This window comes from Mustelus asterias, chromosome 1, assembly GCF_964213995.1.
Source record: "Mustelus asterias chromosome 1, sMusAst1.hap1.1, whole genome shotgun sequence".
Lineage (NCBI taxonomy): Eukaryota > Metazoa > Chordata > Chondrichthyes > Carcharhiniformes > Triakidae > Mustelus > Mustelus asterias.
The window spans coordinates 41,223,194-41,243,290 of record NC_135801.1 but is presented as its reverse complement, the minus strand read 5'-3'; the positions used below and the strand labels follow the sequence as shown (position 1 = coordinate 41,243,290).

The 20,097-nt window shown below is 43.0% G+C and overlaps 1 protein-coding gene across 1 annotated transcript in view; it reads left to right on the top strand.

Moving 5' to 3' along the window:
* Window positions 1-32: 32 nt before the first annotated feature.
* The window catches only part of rxfp1 (relaxin family peptide receptor 1), a 177,504-nt gene continuing 157,439 nt past the window's right edge, over window positions 33-20,097 (top strand). Inside the window, exons 1-3 of the mRNA XM_078233281.1 lie at window positions 33-44; window positions 2,510-2,584; window positions 3,591-3,729. Of these exons, the coding sequence (XP_078089407.1) occupies window positions 33-44; window positions 2,510-2,584; window positions 3,591-3,729 (226 nt within the window). The remainder of the gene's footprint in view (window positions 45-2,509; window positions 2,585-3,590; window positions 3,730-20,097) is intronic.

Sequence of the window (20,097 nt, the reverse complement as noted above, 5' to 3'; positions counted from 1 at the left end):
TAACCTTCGTGTAGCACTGGATTGATGGTTTAATGGTGTTGAAGGTGAGGGGGAGTGACAGAAGTTGTGCTGTTTTTATATAGAATTACATCAAATGCACAGTATAGAAAAAGGCCATTCGTCAGTGTTGTGATCTGTGCTAGTATTTGTGCTCCAAATGAGCCTCCTCCCATTCTACTTCAAGTCACCGCACTAACAAGTCCCATCCCTTTCTTCCACATATACTTATGCAGCCTCCCTGTAACTGCATTTATGTTATTCTTCTTGACTACTCCATGTGGTAACAACTTCTACATTTCTAACCAGTCTCTGTGTAAAGAAGTTTCTCCTGAATTCCCTATTAGAAACTTGATTTTGATTTGATTTATTATTGTCACTGTATTAACATACAGTGAAAAGTATTGTTTTTTGTGTGCTATACAGACAAAGCATACCATTCATAGAGAAGGAAACAAGAGAGTGCAGAATGTAGTGTTACAGTCATAGCTAGGGTGTTGAGAAAGATCAACTTAATGCAAGGTAAATCCATTCAAAAGTCTGACAACAGCAGGGAAGAAGCTATTCTTGAGTCGGTTGGTACATGATCTCAGACTTTTGTATCTTTTTCCCAACGGAAGACGGTGGAAGAGAGAATGTCCGGGGTGTGTGGAGTCCATAATTATGCTGGCTGCTTTGCCGAGGCAGCAGGAAGTGTAGACAGAGTCAATGGATGGGAGGCTGGTTTGCTTGGTGGATTGGGCTACACTCACGACCTTTTGTGGTTCCTTGCAGTCTTGGGCGGAACAGGTGCCATACCAAGCTGTGATACAGCCAGAAAGAATGCTTTCTATGGTTTTATTGGTAAATTTATTGCTAACAATCTTATATTTATGACCCCTAGATTTGGACTCCCCCACAAGTAGAAGCATCTTCTCTATGTCTACTTTATCAAACCCCTTTATCATTTCAAAGGCATCTATCAGGTTTCCCTGTTGGCCGTCTCCCTACTAAAGAAAGGCACTCCTGCTCGTTCATCTATTCTGATATCATCCCTGAAAACCTTTTTTTGCATTTTCAAAAGTCTCAATCTTTTTGTAATATGGAGCCCAGAACTGCACGCAGCAGGTGAAATAACGGCCCGTATTTCCTGTTTTTGAGTATTGAGGACAAAGTCGATGGTCAGGCCGTGTGCCTGGCGTGACAGGATAGAGGTTATGCCCATGATTGCGTGCGCTTTTTAAAAATGTTACTTCAGCTGCCCGTGAAGTTTGCACATTCTCCCCGTGTCTGCATGGGTTTTCTCCCACACTCCAAAAATGTGCGGGTTTGATGGATTGGCCATGCTAAATTGCCCCGTAGTGTCAGGGGGACTAGCTAGGGTAAATGTATAGGATTATGGGGATAGGGACTGGGTGGGATTGTGATCGGTGCAGACCCGAGGGGCTGAATGGCCTCCTTCTGCACTGTAGGGATTCTATGATTAACAATAATTCCAGTCTGATATACCAGAAGCAGCCCAGGTTATGTTCTTCAATTCTTAAATTGTTGATGATACCTGGCCTACTCCCTGATCAGAGGTTTCTCTTTCTTCATCATACTTACTTCTCTCGTTGAGAGACTGAAGCATTGATAATGGTAGCTGCCACTCTCCACCCCTCCCCACCTGCCACATAAAATCGCTATGAACATAAACCACTAAGAATTGTAAACGTAAGGCCGACTTTCAAAGTTGGTTTCCATTCATCACCATAAGTAAAATGGTAGCTTCTAATAAAAGAAGCATGACATACAATGACAATGGTAGGAGTAACTACAAACGGGACAGGAGGAATAAATCTGAAGAGGCATCTCAAAAAAATTCCGTCAGTTGTGGAATCTTTGATGTGACTTGTTTGAGTTCTGAATAAGGTGCTGAATTAAAGTATGTAGGTTAAAATATTTTAAAATACATCAATTCCATACTTGTCAATGATTAGGTATTAGGATCTTAACAGAATATTACCAATAGACAATAAGTCCATTACATCATGCAACTTCACAATTACAGCTGTTCTGGGAGTTGGGAGTGTGAAAGTATGATGACAGGAAGATACAGTGGGTTTAGAGCAGATTGCCTGTTGGCCTGTTGGACTTTAACCTGGTGCTGTGAGACTTCTTACTGTGCCCACCCCAGTCCAACACCGGCATCTCCACATCATGGCTTAAGGACATAGTCAAAGCTCAGACTTCATAGCATGCTGAGAGTATCAGAGGTCATCTTGTGACTGAGATGAGAGTCAAGGGCCTAGTCAACTATTCCAGTGGACACTAAAGATCCCATGGTGCTGTTTAATGAAGAATCAGTAGTATTCTTTGTAGGATCTTGCTGTGTGCAAAAGTGACTGCTGTATTTGACCTAAGAACAGGCAGTGTAATTCAGATGACTGAAGGACACTCAGGTGCTTTTGAGATTTGGTAAGGCATTGTAAGACATTTAACCCTGATGCTGCATTTTGAGTAAGTTTTAATTCCCATTCTCATTTCTCTTTAGATGTATTTGACCAGCCATAGTGGACAGTTGAAGACGAATATGGATGAGAATGACAAAGGATGGGTCAACTGGAAGGTATGAAGAAATTTCACACAACTGTTGTGAAACAGGAATTGCTCACTTAAGGTTTGAACCGATGGGTGATTGGCAGGGCAGTCATCAACTGTTGTTTCCACAGGGCTCTGTGTTGAGAGCTAATAGCAATGTGGTTGACTCTGATATGTCCCCTGAAGTGGAAGGCAGTTAGGGACGGCAGTAAATGCTGACCCAGCCAGCGATGCCCAGGTCCCATAAAATGAATTTAAAAATACCCCTTTGATGCTCAGAGAAACCTCAGTACTGCTAACCACTGCTACTGGTTAGCAGTAACCAGTAACTCACTGCTCGAGTTTCAGTGCGTTTCGTTTTAATAAAGTTAAAAGTTTTATTTATTAGTCACAAGTAGGCTTACATTAACACTGCAATGAAGTTACTGTGAAAATCCCCTAGTCGCCACACTCCGGCACCTGTTCGGGTACACTGAGGGAGAATTTAGCATGGCCAATACATCTAACCAGCACGTCTTTTGGACTGTGGGAGGAACCCGGAGCACCCGGAGGAAACTCATGCAGACACGGGGAGAACGTGGAAACTCCACACAGACAGTGACCCAAGCCGGGAATCGAACCCGGGTCCCTGGCACTGTGAAGCAGCAGTGCTAACCACTGTGCCACCATGCCACCCTAAACTATTTGGGCTCTACGTTCCGCCCCACAAGGGAAGGCCCGACATTCTGCATTGCAGAGGTGCCAGAGTGCAGCAATCGCCCGGAACAAGTTTCTTCACCTAATAGATTTTTACTGTGATTGAAGTTACCAGGAAGATGCAGTTATAGATCACTGCAGGGCAGGCAGGGAAACAAAGGAGAGCTGCTTTCAGCAATTGAGAAGTGGTGCTCAGTGAGTGGATTACAGGCTGTCTTTCTGGTTGGGGAATAGTATATGATTCATGAGGAAAAGGAACGAACATCATTAGTGTTCCACTATTGTGATTTACTGCGGAAAGAATGTTGTTTGTTTGAATTCCTTTTTTTATTAAACAGTCAGACTCATCCTTCCGAAGGTTTAGCCTCCCGTGTTCACCCTTCCTTCTCCATGTCCACTTTGTGACCTTTCTTTTGGGTGAGAAAATCACCTGCTGCCAGAACTCCTCCAGTCCTACTCTGAAACAAGCTGGTGAAAGTACTCGGGAGCAACGGCGGGGGGGCAAGTGCCACAAAGGAAATAATTCTCTACCTGGAATCTAAGCTTGAACTGTGTAGGGCTGAGGCATTCAACAGTTGCAAGATTCATTGCAAAAAGAAATGAGATAAGTTATTGTTAGTTTTTAAAAATTTAAGTTTCAAGTTTATTAGTGTCACAAGTAGGTTTACATTGACACTGCAATAAAACTACTGTGAAAATCCCCTAGACCACACTCCGGTGCCTGTTCACGGGTACACTGAGGGAGAATTTATCACGGCCAATACATCCAACCAGCACGTCTTTCAGACTGTGGGAGGAAACCAGAGCACCCGAAGGTGAACGTGCAGACTCCACACAGACAGTGACCCAAGCCGGGAATCGAGCCCAGGTCCCTGGCGCTGTGAGGCAGCAGTGCTCATCACTGTGCTACCGTGCCGCCCATTTATTTATGGCATGTGGGCATCGCTGGCTAGGCCAGCATTTATCGCCCATTTCTAATTGCCCTTGAGAAGATGATGGTGTGCTGCTTTCTTGAACCTCACTGCAGTACATGGGCACCCACAGTGCTCTTCGGGAGAGAATTCTAGGATTTTGACCCAGCGACTGTGAAGGAACAGCAATGTATTTCCAAGTCAGGATGGTGAGAGACTCGGAGGGGAACTTCCAGGTGGTGGTGTTTCCATGTGTATTCTAGATGGTGGCGGCCATGATTTTGGAAGGTACTGTTTAAGGAACATGGATAAGTTGTTGCAGTGAATCTTGTAGATGGTATACACTGATGCCACTATGTATTGGTGGTGGAGTAAGTCAATGTTTGTGGATGGGATGTCAGTTAAGCAGGCTGCTTTGTCCTGGATGGTGTCAAGCTTGGAGTTTTTGTTGATGGTGCTGTTGGAGCTGCACTCATCTGGGCAAGTGGACAGTATTCCATCACACTCCTAACTTGTGCTTTGTAGATGACAGACAGTCTTTGGGGAGTCAGGAGATGAGTTACTTGCTGCAGGATTCCTACCTTCTGGTCTACTCTGGTAGCCACAGTATTTATATGGCTAGTCCAATTCCGTTTCTGGACAATGGAAACCCGCAGGAAGTTGATAGTGGGGGATTCAGCGATGGTAATGCTATTGAATGTGAAGGGGTGATGGTTAGATCTTCTCTTGATGGAGATGGTCATTGCCTGGCACTTGTGTGACATGAATGTTACTTGCCACTTATAAACCCAAGCCTGGATATTGTCCAGGTCTTGCTGCATTTGCACACAGACTTCTTCAGTATCTGAGGTGTGAAACATTGAACAATCATCAGTGAATATCCCCAGCACTGATCTTATGATTAAAGGAAGGTCAGGTCGTGTCTCACGAACTAGATCGAGTTTTTCGAGGAAGTGACGAAGATGATTGATGAGGGTAGGGCAGTGGATGTTGTCTACATGGAGTTCAGTAAGGCCTTTGACTAGGTCTCTCATGGCAGACTGGTGCAGAAGGTGAAGTCACATGGGATCAGAGGTGAGCTGGTAAGGTGGATACAAAACTGTCTCGGTCAAAGAAGACAGAGGGTAGCAGTGGAAGAGTGCATTTCTGAATGGAGACTGTGACAAGTGGTGTTCCTTAGGGATCAGTGCTGGGACCTTTGCTGTTTGTAATATATATAAATGATTTGGAGGAAAATGTAACTGGATTGATTAGTAAGTTTGCGGACGACACAAAGGTTGGTGGATTTGCGGATAGCGATGAGGACCATCAGAGGATACAGCAGGATATAGATCAGTTGGAGACTTGGGCAGAGAGATGGCAGATGGAGTTTAATCCGGACAAATGTGAGGTAATGCATTTTGGAAGGTCTAATACAGATAGGAAATATACAGTAAATGGCAGAACCCTTCAGAGTATTGATAGGCAAAGGGATCTGGGTGTACAGGTACACAGGTCACTGAAGGTGGCAATGCAGGTGGAGAAGGTAGTCAAGAAGGCATACGGCATGCTTGCCTTCATTGGCCTGGGTATTGAGTTTAAAAATTGGCAAGTCATGGCGGCACGGTAGCACAGTGGTTAGCACTGCTGCTTCACAGCTCCAGGGTCCAGGGTTCGATTCCCGGCTCGGGTCACTGTCTGTGTGGAGTTTGCACATTCTCCTCGTGTCTGCGTGGGTTTCCTCCGGGTGCTCCGGTTTCCTCCCACAGTCCAAAGATGTGCGGGTTCGGTTGATTGGCCAGATTAAAAATTGCCCCTTAGAGTCCTGGGATGTGTAGGTTAGAGGGATTAGCGGGTAAATATGTGGGGGTAGGGCCTGGGTGGGATTGTGGTCGGTGCAGACTCGATGGGCCGAATGGCCTCCTTCTGCACTGTAGGGTTTCTATGATTTCTATGATGTTGAAGTTTTATAGAACCTTAGTGAGGCTGCACTTGGAATATAGTGTTCTCACAGTGGTTAGCACTGCTGCTTCACAGCTCCAGGGACCTGGGTTCGATTCCCGGCTTGGGTCACTGTCTGTGTGGAGTTTGCACATTCTCCTCGTGTCTGCATGGGTTTCCTCCGGGTGCTCCGGTTTCCTCCCACAGTCCAAAGATGTGCGGGTTAGGTTGATTGGCCATGCTAAAATTGCCCCTAATGTCCTGAGATATGTGGGTTAGCGGGTAGATATGGGGGTAGGACCTGGGTGGGATTGTGGTCGGTGCAGACTCGATGGGCCAAATGGCCTCTTTCTGCACTGTAGGGTTTCTATGATTCTATTCTATGAATTCTGGTCGCCACACTACCAGAAGGATGTGGAGGCTTTGGAGAGGGTACAGAAAAGATTTACCAGGATGTTGCATGGTATGGAGGGCATTAGCTATGAGGAGAGGTTGGAGAAACTTTGTTTGTTCTCACTGGAGCGACCAGTGCCGGATTTAGGCATAAGCTAAACAAGCTACAGCTGAGGGCCTCACAATCCGCAGGGGCCTCACAACATTTCGGAAGGTTTACAATGAAGAGAACATTTAAGAGTGGAAACCAGAAAAGAAAAAGAAAGCACCAGCTTGAAGAGCAACTCAAAAAATTACCAAAGGTTGCCAGTTACTTTACTTCAGAAACAGATAAGGACCCACAAACCCAAGGTGACCAGCAAAGTCCAAAACAACCACAGCCTAGTGCCTCTGCTACTGAGACAACAGAGTCTGGAATCTCAGCTGAGGAAAACACTGGAAGTGATGCAAATGTGAGCGTTGAAGAGCTGACATCCACTGTTGAAACAACAAAATTCACGAAACTCAATGATGTACGTCAATGGGGTGTCTTAACCGAGGATGAACTCCTCGGTAATCAGTAAATGCATTCATTTGAAAATAATTTGTATTTTTCACTTTAAATGCCTTGCTATTAAATAATTAAAAGGCATAATTATGTTTTCAATTTTTTTGTGGCGACCCAAGGTCCTGTTTTGGTACGCACCTTTGAGACCTTTTGGTGTAACTTTTTAACAAGGGGCCTCCAAGCTTTATATAGCTTAGGGCCTCACCAAGTCTAAATCCGGCACTGGGAGCGACAGAGCTTGATGGGAGACCTGATAGAAGTCTACAAGATTATGAGAGGCATGGACAGAGTGGATAGTCAGAAGCTTTTTCCCAGGGTGGAAGAGTCAATTACGAGGGGACATAGGTTTAAGGTGCGAGGGGCAAGGTTTAAAGAAGATGTACGAGGGAGATATTTTACACAGAGAGTAGTGGGTGCCTGGAACTCGTTGCCAGGGGAGGTAGTGGAAGCAGACATGGTAGTGACTTTTAAGGGGCGTCTTGACAATTACATGAATAGGATGGGAATAGAGGGATATGGTCCCCGGAAGGGTAGGGGGTTTTAGTTAAGTCGGGCAGCATGCTCGGTGCAGGCTTGGAGAGCCAAAGGGCCTGTTCCTGTGCTGTAATTTTCTTTGTTCTTTGATGAAGCAGCTGAAGATGGTTGGATCTAGGACTCTACCCTGAGGAACTCCTGCACGATGTCCTGGAGCTGAGATGATTCCTCTGTTCCAGGAATGACTTCAAATAACGGACGGTTTTCCCTGATTCCCAGTTTTGCTCGGGCTCCTTGATACCATGCCCTGTCAAATGTTGCACTGATGTCAAGGCAGTCGCTTTCATCTGACCTCTGGATTTGAGCTATTTTGTCCATGTTTGAACCAAGGCTGTAGTGAGGTCAGGAGTTGAATGACCCTGATGGAATCCAAACTGAGCTTCTATGAGTAGGTTATTGCTGAGTAAGTGCTGTTTGATAGCACTGTTGATGACCACTTCCAGTGCTTTACTGATGATTAAGAGTAGATTTATGGGGCAGTAATTGGCTGGGTTGGATTTGTCCTATTTCTTGTGTACAGGACATACCTGGGCAATTTTCCACATTGCTGGGTAGACGCCAATGCTGCAGCTGCACAGGAGCAGCTTGGCTGGGGGTGTGGCAAGTTTTGAAACACAAGTCTTCAGTACTATTGCCATAACATCGTTATAGCCTGTAGCCCTTTTAGTATCCAGTGCCTTCAGCCATTTCTTGATATCATGTGGAGTGAATCAAATTAGCTGAAGACAGGTGTCTATGATGCTGGGGACCCGTGGAGGAGGTTGAGATGGACTATCCACTCAGTACTTTTGGCTGAAGATTGCTGCAAATGCTTCAGCCTTATCTTTCCCACTGATGTGCTGGGCTCCCCCATCAATGAGGATGGGGATATTTGTGGAGCCTCCTCTTCCAATGAGTTGTTTAATTGCCCACCACCATGCGTGGCTGGATGTGGCAGGACTGCTGAAATTAGATCTGATCCATTGGTTGTGGAATTGCTTAACTGTCTGTCGTTTGCTGCTTGTGCTGTTTGACACACAGTTGTCCTGTTTTGTAGCTTCAGCAGGTTGACACCTGTGATGATATTGTGCCTTTAAGAAATATATGTATATCATGTTTCTTATAAGGGGTATGTTTAGAATTCAGATCTGTTTTGCAGGGTGTTGATTTATCTAGCAAAATCTTTACATTGGTAGCTTGGAGCACAGGATAAGTACTCATTTTTGACCTAGAGTGTTTGTTTTAAGCAGGGCTAATGTATTTGTGTTTACTTAGGTCTTCCCTGGGGCTTTCAATTTAGAGTTTGATTGACAGGGACAGAGTAAGGTGTTTAATGGGAGAGGCTAAGCTTTCAGGGAAGAAATAGAGTTTCAGTTTCATTTTAAAATATAAGCAGTTGCTACTTGGGCTGCCAGGAGAAACAGGTCTCTCTCTTTCTCTCTAGAGGTGTTCTGAAAGCTCTAGGACTGTGAACCTAAAATAATCAAGTATGCCTGTGTTTTGCTATCTAATTTTAAAGAGGGAGTTTAAGTCTATAAGAGGAATATTGCTTGAATTGTGATAGATTAGCAGTTAAGAATTGTATCTTGTCATGTTTATGTATTGTTCAATTGTTAAAAGTTAAGCTAATGCATTTGTTGTAATTAAACTGTGTTGTTAAATAAAGTTTGTTTTAATAAAAGCTTCCCAGTGTGAAGTGGGAAATTTCTAATTAGCCAATAAGGTACATAACAGAATACATTTCAACACTGACAAGACTACCAGTAAAGAGTTAAATGATCCTTAAAACAAAGTTAGTGATCCAATGAGATTAATAGTTTACACATATGTGGATTCAGTAAGAGAATTGAACAAATCATTATGATTTTAAAACATATGTTGATATTTTTAAATGTATTTTAAATGTATGAATCATTGTTCACTTCAGCCGAAAGCAGGTTACCATAACGGATGATGGTAAAGGTGAAGAGTTCCGAGCCAATGGCCTGGGAACCCCGTAGTTAGCAAAATTCTTATCAGAAAGTTTCTGGTGAGGGAACACATCTTGCAACATTATGAATAGACCCAATTCATTGTCTAGACTCAGGATAAGTATGTGCCTGGATGCAGAACCACGTGTTCATCGAGATTGGCAATGATCCGGTGGAAAAGTCCACTTTGACCCTTGTAGCAAGCATCTAGAGTAACCAGGCAACCAGGATGTGACTTTAGCCAAGATGGGAGTTAGCATCCGGATTAAATGGACAAATGAAACATCATTATACTGGATGGTAGAATGCAATTGGCTGAGGTAAATGTCAGAGATTATTATTGATGTGTGTATTCTAAATGTAATTAATTTTTAACTAATGTAAGGCAGGAATACTTGATAAGAAAAACTATAATTGATCTGTTTTGATTGTAAACATCAGATTCATTGGAGAGGTTCTACTGCTCTATTCCAGAGCTGCTTAATCCTTTTGGTGATCTCTGAGCAGCTACTTGTGTTTTTGTTAAATAAATGTTGCGTCATTATACAGAGATATCTGCCTCGTGAGTTTTATATTGTCTATAGTTAAAGACAGTACCAGCCATCTCAATTACCTCACAACACAGTGTACCAGTAGAATTGTGCTTGGATTGAAACATCTTGTTCTTACATCAATGCCAAATTTGGAAAATTGTTGGGGTCCAGTCCGACTTCGTAATATACCTTGGAGTTCCTGATCTGGTACCTTAGCACACCTCATTTTTAGTTATGCCTGATGTTGCTACTGGCATGCCCTCCTGCACTCTTAATTGAACCAGGGTTAGTTAATGGTAAAGTAGAGGATGTGCCAAGCCATGAGGTTACAGATTTAGGTTGAGTACAATTCTGTTGCTGCTGATGGCCCACAGTGACAAGCATCTATACAAATGGATGTTTTTATTATTTGTTCAGGGGACGTAAGCATCTTTTGCAAGGTCAGGATTTGTTGCCAATCTAGTTTTCCCTGAGAAGATGGTGGTAGGCCATCACCCTGAGCCTCTGTAATCTATGTGGTGTAGGTATACCCATAATGTTGTTATGGGCTAATTCCAGGTATTTGTCCCAATAACAGTGAAGGAAAGGTGACATAGGCTCAAGTCAGGATGGTGTGTGACTTGGACAGGAACTTGCAAGTGGTGATTGTTGTCTGTAACTTTAGGCACGTCGACCAGTTTATACTAAAACTAGTTTACCCAGGTGCTTTTACTCATGAGACAAAGGACAAGAATTGATTCATGGTTTAACCCAATGTTATTAACAAATCCTTATCATACAAACTCTATACAAAAACAACTCTCAGTTCCCACAATAACGTAATACTTCATGCTATCTGTCTGAGATTTCTGATACTATCCGTGTCAATTAACTTGACTGAACTGCTGGGCTCAGTTCGCTGAGTTCTGTCATCTCTTGGATTCAGGGTCTTCTTCGTGAAGGTGGGTTTCGCACATCCTCTTCTTTGTCACTGGGTCTCCACCTATTCTTCACTGAAGTTTGAGTCTTCACCAGGGGTTGAGTCAAGTCTTCACTGGGGGTCGAGTCGAGTCTTGGCTGGGTATAGCCTTCAGGTGTCTCTTCTTAACCCCCTCTTCGCTCCCTTCTGGAAGATTCTCCGGCTTCCAGCCAATGAGGCTACCGGGCAGGGGTTGCAGCACCCAATGGGATTGTCAATTCCATATATGGAGAATGCCAGAGTCCCTAGGTATCCATTCTCAGGTGCATGGAGTGCACATAGTCCCTTTTCATATAAAGTAACAGCAGAAATCCAAGGTGCCAGAGAGTCCGGCCGAAACTGGGAAATACATAAATACTGTCCTTATTCGATCAGCGGTTGAGCACCTCCAGTCCCAGGTCCCAGAGCAAGTCCAGGCTTACCCTTGCTCTCCTCTGACCTGTGTCGGTGTTTAAACTTGGCCTGTCCAAATTCCTACCAAGCCTGGCTGTGGAAGCTGTTGACAGCTATTTAATGTAGATTGTCCAATTCTGTGTTGGGCTTAGTTGCTCAGGCTGTTGGTCACTGGGCCACATGATATTTTCATGTGTCTGCTGCTCTTGTTCTTCTAGATAGTAAGTGCAAAGGGTTTGGAAGTTGGTGTTGAAAGTTGAAAGAGTCTCAGTGAATTGCAGCAGTGCATCTTGTAGAAGCAGCTGCCATTGTGAGCAGTGGTGGAGGTAATGAATGATGGAGTTGGTGGTTGGGATACTGATCAAGCCAGCTCTCTTATTTGGAAGGTGCTGTTAAGAGAGATTTGGTAAGTTGCAGCAGAGTATTGTGTACTGCTGCTAAATTACACCATTGATGGAGTGAGTAACTGTTTAAAGTGATGGCCGGGATGTTGATTAGTTTGCTTTGTCCTGGATTGTGCTGAGCTTCTTAATTGCTGTTTGGAGCTGCACTCATCCAGGCAAGGGGAGAGAATTCCATCACACTCCTGACTTGTGCTTTGTAAATGGTGGACAGTTTTGGGAGTCGGGAGATGACTTACTGTAGGATTCCCAACCTCTGACCTGAACTTGTAGCCATAGTATTTTTATGGCTGGTCCAATTAAGTTTCTGATCAGTGGTAACCCCCACGATGTTGACGGTGGTGGAACTGCCAGTGGTAATACCATTGATTGTCAGGAGGGTGGTTAATTCTCTGAGATGGGCATTGCTTGGCACTTTTGTGGTACGAATGGTACTTGCCACTTACCAGTCAAAGCCTGAATGTTGGCCAGGCCTTGCTGCATGTAAACACTGATAGCTTCAGTTTTCTGAGGAGTTGGAAATGGTAATGAACATAACACAATCACCCGCCAACATCCCCCACTTCTGCCTTTTTTTATGGACAGTAAGGAGTCTAACAACACCAGGTTAAAGTCCAACAGGTTTATTTGGTAGCAAACGCCACTAGCTTTCGGAGCGCTGCTCCTTCGTCAGATGGAGTGGAAATCTTTTTTTATGGAGTCATTTCTCGTCATCTCGCCTCACTGTGTGTCGGGACTGGAAGAAGTATGCAGGAGTAACAGCTTGCTAGGAAAAGGATCATTCCTTCCAGTTATGACCTCCATAATGACAGCTCGATTACTAAAGATTTTCTCTCGCTCCATTTATTAATGGACCTTACACTGGGTGTATATAAATCTGCTGTCCATTTAAAACATCGCTCGTTGGAGTAGTTCAGTATTGAAAAGCACATTTCCCTCACTAGACAATGATTGTTAACTCAGAGATCATTGGTCAGTCAGTACTTTTTTTACGATCAATAGAAACATACTGGCGGGTGGTAATTGCAGTTATGTAGCTCTTTGTCGGCTCCTGTTACAAACACCAACGTTCATTTGCAAACAGGTCGCAACTTTGGGTTTGAAGGTTTTCGGCAGCATCGGAGGAAGGGAAAGATCTCAGCCACAAGAGACTAACCGGGGCCAGGTTGTATTGGGATCCGGAATGTGGGAATAACTGCAGGGTGAGGGTGAAACTAAAACTGAATGCATACAGGGAAATGCGAAGCAAAATACTGGCGCCAAATGCAGAGTGGTTGCGAGAGGGAGCGATTGAATGAAACAGTGGGATTGGATATATGTGTTCAGGTGATAGGAATGGAAGGTAGACTGTGTATGATTGATGAGAGAGTGAAGTGTGCTGAGGTTTGGTGAGGTGTGAGATTAAGAGAAGCTGAGTATGAGATGGTGGATTGGATGGGGTGAGAAATGTGAATTTGAGGTCAAGGATGGAAAAAGAGGTTGAGGGAAGGTGAGAGTCAGTTTGAGTTTAAGAGCCAGTGTGAGTTTAAAATTGAGGGTGAGTGTGATATAAAGGGGGAGGGCGTATGCTTTTTAATGTATCAGTGTTGGGTTCAGACAGTGTGCCATCGGGCAGCCCTTCCTGTTACCTCCAGAGCAATTCGCATCGCTACTTTTAACACTCTCCCCACCAGCTCCAAGGAAGGAAGAGTCAATTGTCTCTGGACTCCGATCTTCCGAGCTCTCAGCTGGATAGAGGATCTCACAGCGAATAGCCTGAATTCACAGCCGAGGGAGCAGCTGGAATTTGTTGGACATGAGCTTTGAGATATTCTGCTTTTCTTTGGTGGTCGGGATGAATGGTAAGTAAGAAATCGATGAGCCCGATGGAGTAACGCCGCCGTGTTTGAACTTGAATTTCTGATGTATCGATTCAATGTTGCTGCTAATTGCTGCTGCTAATGTTGCTGTAGGGTTTCTATGATGCTATCATATCCAGCCATGTATATGTGGCTGAATGGTACCAGGAGGAACAGGTTTTCTACTTAGAGATTCACTTACTTAATGGCGATAAATACTTAGCAATGTGTGAGCAAATGTTCATTTCTAAAGTTCATGAACAGACTTAAATATGAATGGAAGGGAGTTTAATGATGAGAACGCTTAGGTCAACAATTCAGAAGTGATTGCTGAGTAACATTAGCTATAAAAATAGCCAATAAAACGAGAAGGGGCTGGTGTGAGAGAAAAACTTGGGGGGGGGGGGGGGTGGTGTAAGAAGGGGAAAAGGAACAGAGCAAAGGATAAAGTTCTGGTTCTGTATGGTGACTGCACCGAGAGGATGATCTGGACAGTGAGAACTCACTGAGATTCCGCCATCTACTGAAACCGCAGGAGTTCCACCCAGCCAGAACAACAAGGACGCATTATTAAAGCTATCTATTCCCATCATTGCCGAAAGAAGTGCTGCCTGTGGAATTAGATTTTCCTCTCCCCCTGCCATCATCTAATTGTGTTTTTGCAGAAGATAGTGCAATGTAAATGTTCTCAAAATAATTGCTAAGTTCCTTCAAAAATGAATTGATTGTTGCATTTTACTATGTGTTTTCTAGGTGTGCTGTGGGAAGTGAAAACGATGCATTGCTATTTATAATTTTATTTAGGTGAGAAAGTTGTAGTTCTGAACATTATGTGCAGCATTCCTATTGGGAAGCGTCCGCCGTGCAGATCTGCAAAGGAAAAGAATGTGTCACAATCGTTATTTAATGTCCTTTTAATACATGCACGTATGTGTTTGTGTGTCAGGACGGGGTCTATGTGAGCCACAAGAATGAAATAACTTTCACTTATAGAGTCATAGAAGTTTACAGCATGGAAACAGGCCCTTCGGCCCAACTTGTTCGTGCTGCCTTTTTTTTTAAACCCCTAAACTAATCCCAATTTGGCCCATATCCCTCTATACCCATCTTACCCATGTAATTGTCTAAATGCTTTTTGAAAGACAAAATTGTACCCGCCTCTACAACCATCTCTGGCAGCTTGTTCCAGACACTCACCACCCTGTGTGGAAAAAGAAATTGCCCCTCTGGACACTGCTGTATCTCTCCCCTCTCACCTTAAACCTATGCCCTCTAGTTTTAGACTTCCCTACCTTTGGGGAAAGATATTGACTATCTAGCTGATCTGTGCCCCTCATTATTTTATAGACCTCTATAAGGTCACCCCTCGGCCTTCTACGCTCCAGAGAAAAAAGTCCCAATCTCAAAAAAGTCTCAATCACTGGTTGCTTATCATGCTTGGTGACACTGTTGCTGGATGCTAGAGATTCTATTGACTTGGTCGCAGATCCAAATTGATGTCAGGAAAAGAGAAATTCATGCCACAGGAGTAGCTGGGTTATGGTCAGCAGCTTTCCTTGAGGTCAGCAGTGAGCATCATGGAACATGAAAATCTGCTGAAGGCCAGGAGGAAGACAGAATACTTTTTGATCACCCCTCCAGAGCCCCATGATAAATCAACTTTTGACAAACTTCATTTGCAGATGTCAGTCTAGAGGCAAGAATTGTTTTCAAACTTAGTACAGCAGTGAAGAAATTGTAATAGGAACATTTTACTCGATAGAAAAGATCTGTTTTGAATTGAAATTATCTCACCTATATTCAGTGTCAACATTTAATGGCTTAGCAGCGCTGGCATTTTAAATTCAAAAGATAGCCCAACATAATTTTGTGAAGAAGCGTTTTTCACAAATCTAGAATGTCCCAAGGCCTCTTTATAGTTAATGAAGTATTTTAGTGAGTTGCCATTGTAAAGTAGGAAACATGGCAGCCAAATTTATACACTCCCTCATAGAGCAAAGTGGTAAGAGCAGATAACCTGTTTTGGTGCAGTTCCCTGTGGGATAAACATTTTATTTAAAACCATGCTACAAGTACAACCGGAGGGCAGTCCCCTTAATGACTCATCAGGAAAACAGCTCCTGTAACTGTGCAGCACTCCCTCAGTGCTGCTTTGCAGTATCAGCCTAGATCTTTTGCTCAGTTATCTAGGATGGAGATTAAACCTATGACTTTTTGACTAGGAGGCCTGAGTGCTAGCACTAAGATATGAGACGTTTTTAAACATTTCTACCTAATGAGAATTTTAGATCATGTAAGTTGAATTAGATTTTCAATAAATTCTCATTGATTTTTTGTCACACCCATGATAACTGGAATAAAAACACAAGGGTCTGGAGGCAGCCTGTGAGGGAGCATTTGTCCAGAGAGTGCAGGTTGGTGAAGATTTTGGTTGGGAACTCCTTCTGGAAATTTGTAACATTTGAAAGAGAACAAAACCAGGGAATGGGAAAAAGAGTGAGAGGGAATTGTTCACACAAGGACAACAGACCCAGGAAAAGAAATAGAATGTGCTGCAAAGTGTCCAGCTGAAAAACATGAGATAATAAAATGACATATGTGATAGCAATATACAAAAAAGTCTAGTAGCGTAATTAATACAAATACCTTCTTTTCAATATTGCAGTGAGTGCATTATAAATACTGCCTGATATTTTTGTCTCTCATTTAGTCTCTCATTTAGTCTCATTTTGTCTCTCATTTAGTCTCATTCATAACCCTCATTAATTTTGGAATTTAGAATTGTGTTTAGTCTAACTTCAGCATGCTTAACTGATTATGATGCCATCTGAATCCCTTGAGTGGTATAAAATAATGGAAAGTAGAAATATTTGAAGGGAAATAATCTTAATGAGAGAGGTTTAATCCACAAGATCAAAATTTGGACTATCACCAGAACTCAAAGTGAAGCTACATCCTTGAAATTACTTCCAAATGTATATTTTTTATGTAAATACTATGATCTATGGAGGGATATTTCACACGGGCACTAACATCACATGAACTAGATATCATGATCCACAATAACTATGATTGGGCTGTTGGAAGGAGTAGCACATGGATAAAATAACATTTTTTCACTCCATATGGTATAAGGATTAATTACTGTGATGCTGCAAACTTGTCAAACAGTAATTCACAGCAATTACCTGGAAATAATGTGACTGGTGTATAACACCGATAGGACATCTCACTAACGGCACTGAATCCTGTTGGACCCAAACTTCTGCAGAATGGCAATTAGCGTTGGATTGCCACTCCCCTCCTAATTTTCTACCTGGAAATCCAGCCAATCCTTTTTCATCAAAACCCCCGCTTCCCCCCCACCCCACCCCCCCCCCCCCACCCCTCCCCCGAGGCCTTCAGTGGAGGGCTGTGGATGGTGTCCATCTGAGCCAATGTGAGGTGAAGATAACCTCATAGGACAAGCAAAGCTCGAGTCATTTCTTACGCACTTTTTATTGTCACGTGCATTTGTGAAGTCAGTGTGCAATCTGATAATATGTTTTAAAATAAATACATTGCAGTGTTTAGGAATTTTGACATGGCTATGTCTGTACTGGGGTGATAAGGATTCAAGAACTGAAATGGTGTGCTTGTTCTTGGTTCCAGTACTTAGTTGAGTTTAGAAGCAAGGGTTCTCGTCTTCTAGTGCTCATGTTGGTTCAGGTCAATGTTTTGGACTATTTGGTGTGAGTCATTTGCTTAATTCCTCTATTTTATCCTTCTGAATATTGGAACGGGGCGAATGATTCGGCTGAGGCTCTTGGCAGCTCCCTGGTTCCAGTTTGAGACTGTCCGATCAGATGTACTTCCAAAGGTGTTTCAGCCTTTTTTGACTTGTAAGGAAAGCAACTGCAGAGGCGAGATGTAACTACCTAAACTCAAGTAATTTATCAATGTCATCTCAACCCTGAGTTATGTTACATTCATGGAACACACTCTAGATTTTGTAATTCCATATATACAAATGTCTCAAATTCTTGCCATTTTCCATGATAAATTTGCTAATTCCCATTTTTGCTCTATCAGAGCAATTGTGATGAATAGCAACAGACAGTGGGTCAATCTTTGTGTATAATGCAACTAAGGCAGAAGTGGCTCCAGAATTTTTATTAGCTGATAAGGAATATCATTATAGAGATTTTGGAACATATTCTATTGTTGCCATGCACTGTAATATTTGCAACATTTGTAATAGCTGTAACATCTAGCTGAGAGGCATGATCCTTGTTTTGACAATGTGTTGGTAAGGCTGTATATGGCCCAGCCACCATAACCTTTGCTCCAATTCTAACAGTTGATGGGAATGAATTGATCACTAATAACTAATGGAAAGGTAGTGTGAGCACTTCACTGACTCCTCAACAGAGACTCCCACAACAGAGGAGATTCTAGACACCAAACTGGGCTGTTGCCTGAGAAAGAAAGTCTGTCTTTTCCTTCATCCACTGAAGAGATGACAGAAACAATCTAGTAAGACGAAGCCCTCACCCAGGGAGCATTCCAGCAGAGATTTGAAAGAGAAACAGTGCTGAGGTTATATTAAACTTGCAGCCATCTTCAAGAGTATCTGGGATCAGGAAAATGTTCCAAACAACCTCACAGATGACAACATAGCATCTGGAAGTGGGAAAATAATTCAAAAATGTAGCAGCAACTACTGAAGGATAATTGTGGTCTCAGTGACAGGAAAGAAACAGACAAGGATCCTATTAAACTGTCTAATAGACAGCCTCATAGATGATGTCCTTCCAGAACCACAGTGTTATTTTAAGACTAGCTGTGGAATAGTCAATGTGATGTTTGCAGCAAGAAAGATGCAAAGAACAACTTCAGGATCTATACTTACTGTTCATAGACCGAACTATAAGCTTTTGACAGTGTGAATTGATCTGGTCTATGGCACTTGGATGTCCTGTAAAGTACATCAAAATCCTGCACCTACTGCATGATGACATCTTTGGATGTGTTTGTGCCTGTGGTGAGATGTCCAATTAACCAGCGACATAAAGCAAGGATGCATTGTGGCTTCCCAATTGTTCAGTCTCTTCTTTGTTGTAATGCTTAATGAAGAGACAAGTCTGTAGGTATCAACATTAGGAGCTGTTCGGAGAAACTTTTCAATCTCCAGGCTGCATGCCTCCACCAAAGTCACAGAGACAATAATCAGAGAGCTTCTGTACGAAGATGACTGTGCCATATATCTACTAATAAGGAAAATATCCAGACCAATGGAAACAAATTCTTGAATGTCACCAAATCAGTGTCTGCAAGACCGAGTTTGACCCAGCATCAAGCACACACAATGAAGTACAAGTCTCAAGATTGCAGAAAAATTCTAATACCTTAGTAGTGCATTCTCTAGGGATGCCACTATTGATGAAGATATTTGCAGGTTTCACACCCAGAAAGCAAGTTGTGCCTACAGCCGACTCCATGACCATGTCTGGAAGAAGCATGGCATGAAGCTGAGGACTAAATTCAAACTCTATCAGAGCATTGTCCTGACCACTCTGCTGAATTGAGCAGAATCCTGGGTCTGCTATAGGCACCAGCTACCTCTCGAAGGCTTCCAACAAAGTCACCTGAGGTCCATTATGGGAATTCAATAGCAGGACAAAATCCCAGTCAATGAGGTCCTTCATCACGCTTTATCCACTGCATCGAGACCATCATCTAGAAAATGTAACTTAGATGGCCAGGCAATGCCTCCCACATAGATGATTATAGAATTCCCAAGCAGGTCTTCTATGGAGAATTGTCTCCGGGCAGACAACATCAGGGCGGTCAGTACAGATGATACAAGGACATTCTAAAAAAGAGTGGAACAGATTTGTGCATTGCAGACCACCTCTCTTGGGAAAACATTGCAGCTGACTGACCCATTAAAATTTGGTTCAGCGTATTTTAAGAACCTGCTGCACAACATCCAGCATGTCCAGAGGAAGGCTAGAGGTAGCACGGCTGCAGAGGTTCTCCCAAATACCACCAACAACAACATGAACGGCCAGATTTGTCAACATCCATACCAATCTCATATCAAACAATCCAGTTACGAGAGCAGCCTCAGAAGATGCTGAAATCACTTACAGCTCGGATATACTCAAACAATGAGGAGTCTACCACCACCATTATTTATTTCTTTAAAAGTGGTTTAAATTTTTAAAGGGTCTACTCCACTAAATTGTGACTCATAACAGTACCATGTCAGTGAATCATTTGGTGCGAGTGGTAATGTTTACAGTCAGAGTAAAACTGAGGTTCCAGGCACAATCCAGCTGATGCTGAGATTTGTGCTTTGTTCTTCCAGTTCACCATTTCATTCAATTTTATTTCCTGGCAAGGCAGCAAACACTGTTTTGTAATACATTAGAATTGAATTAGATTTTATCCATTATGCAACATATTCCAAGTCCGCTATTTTGT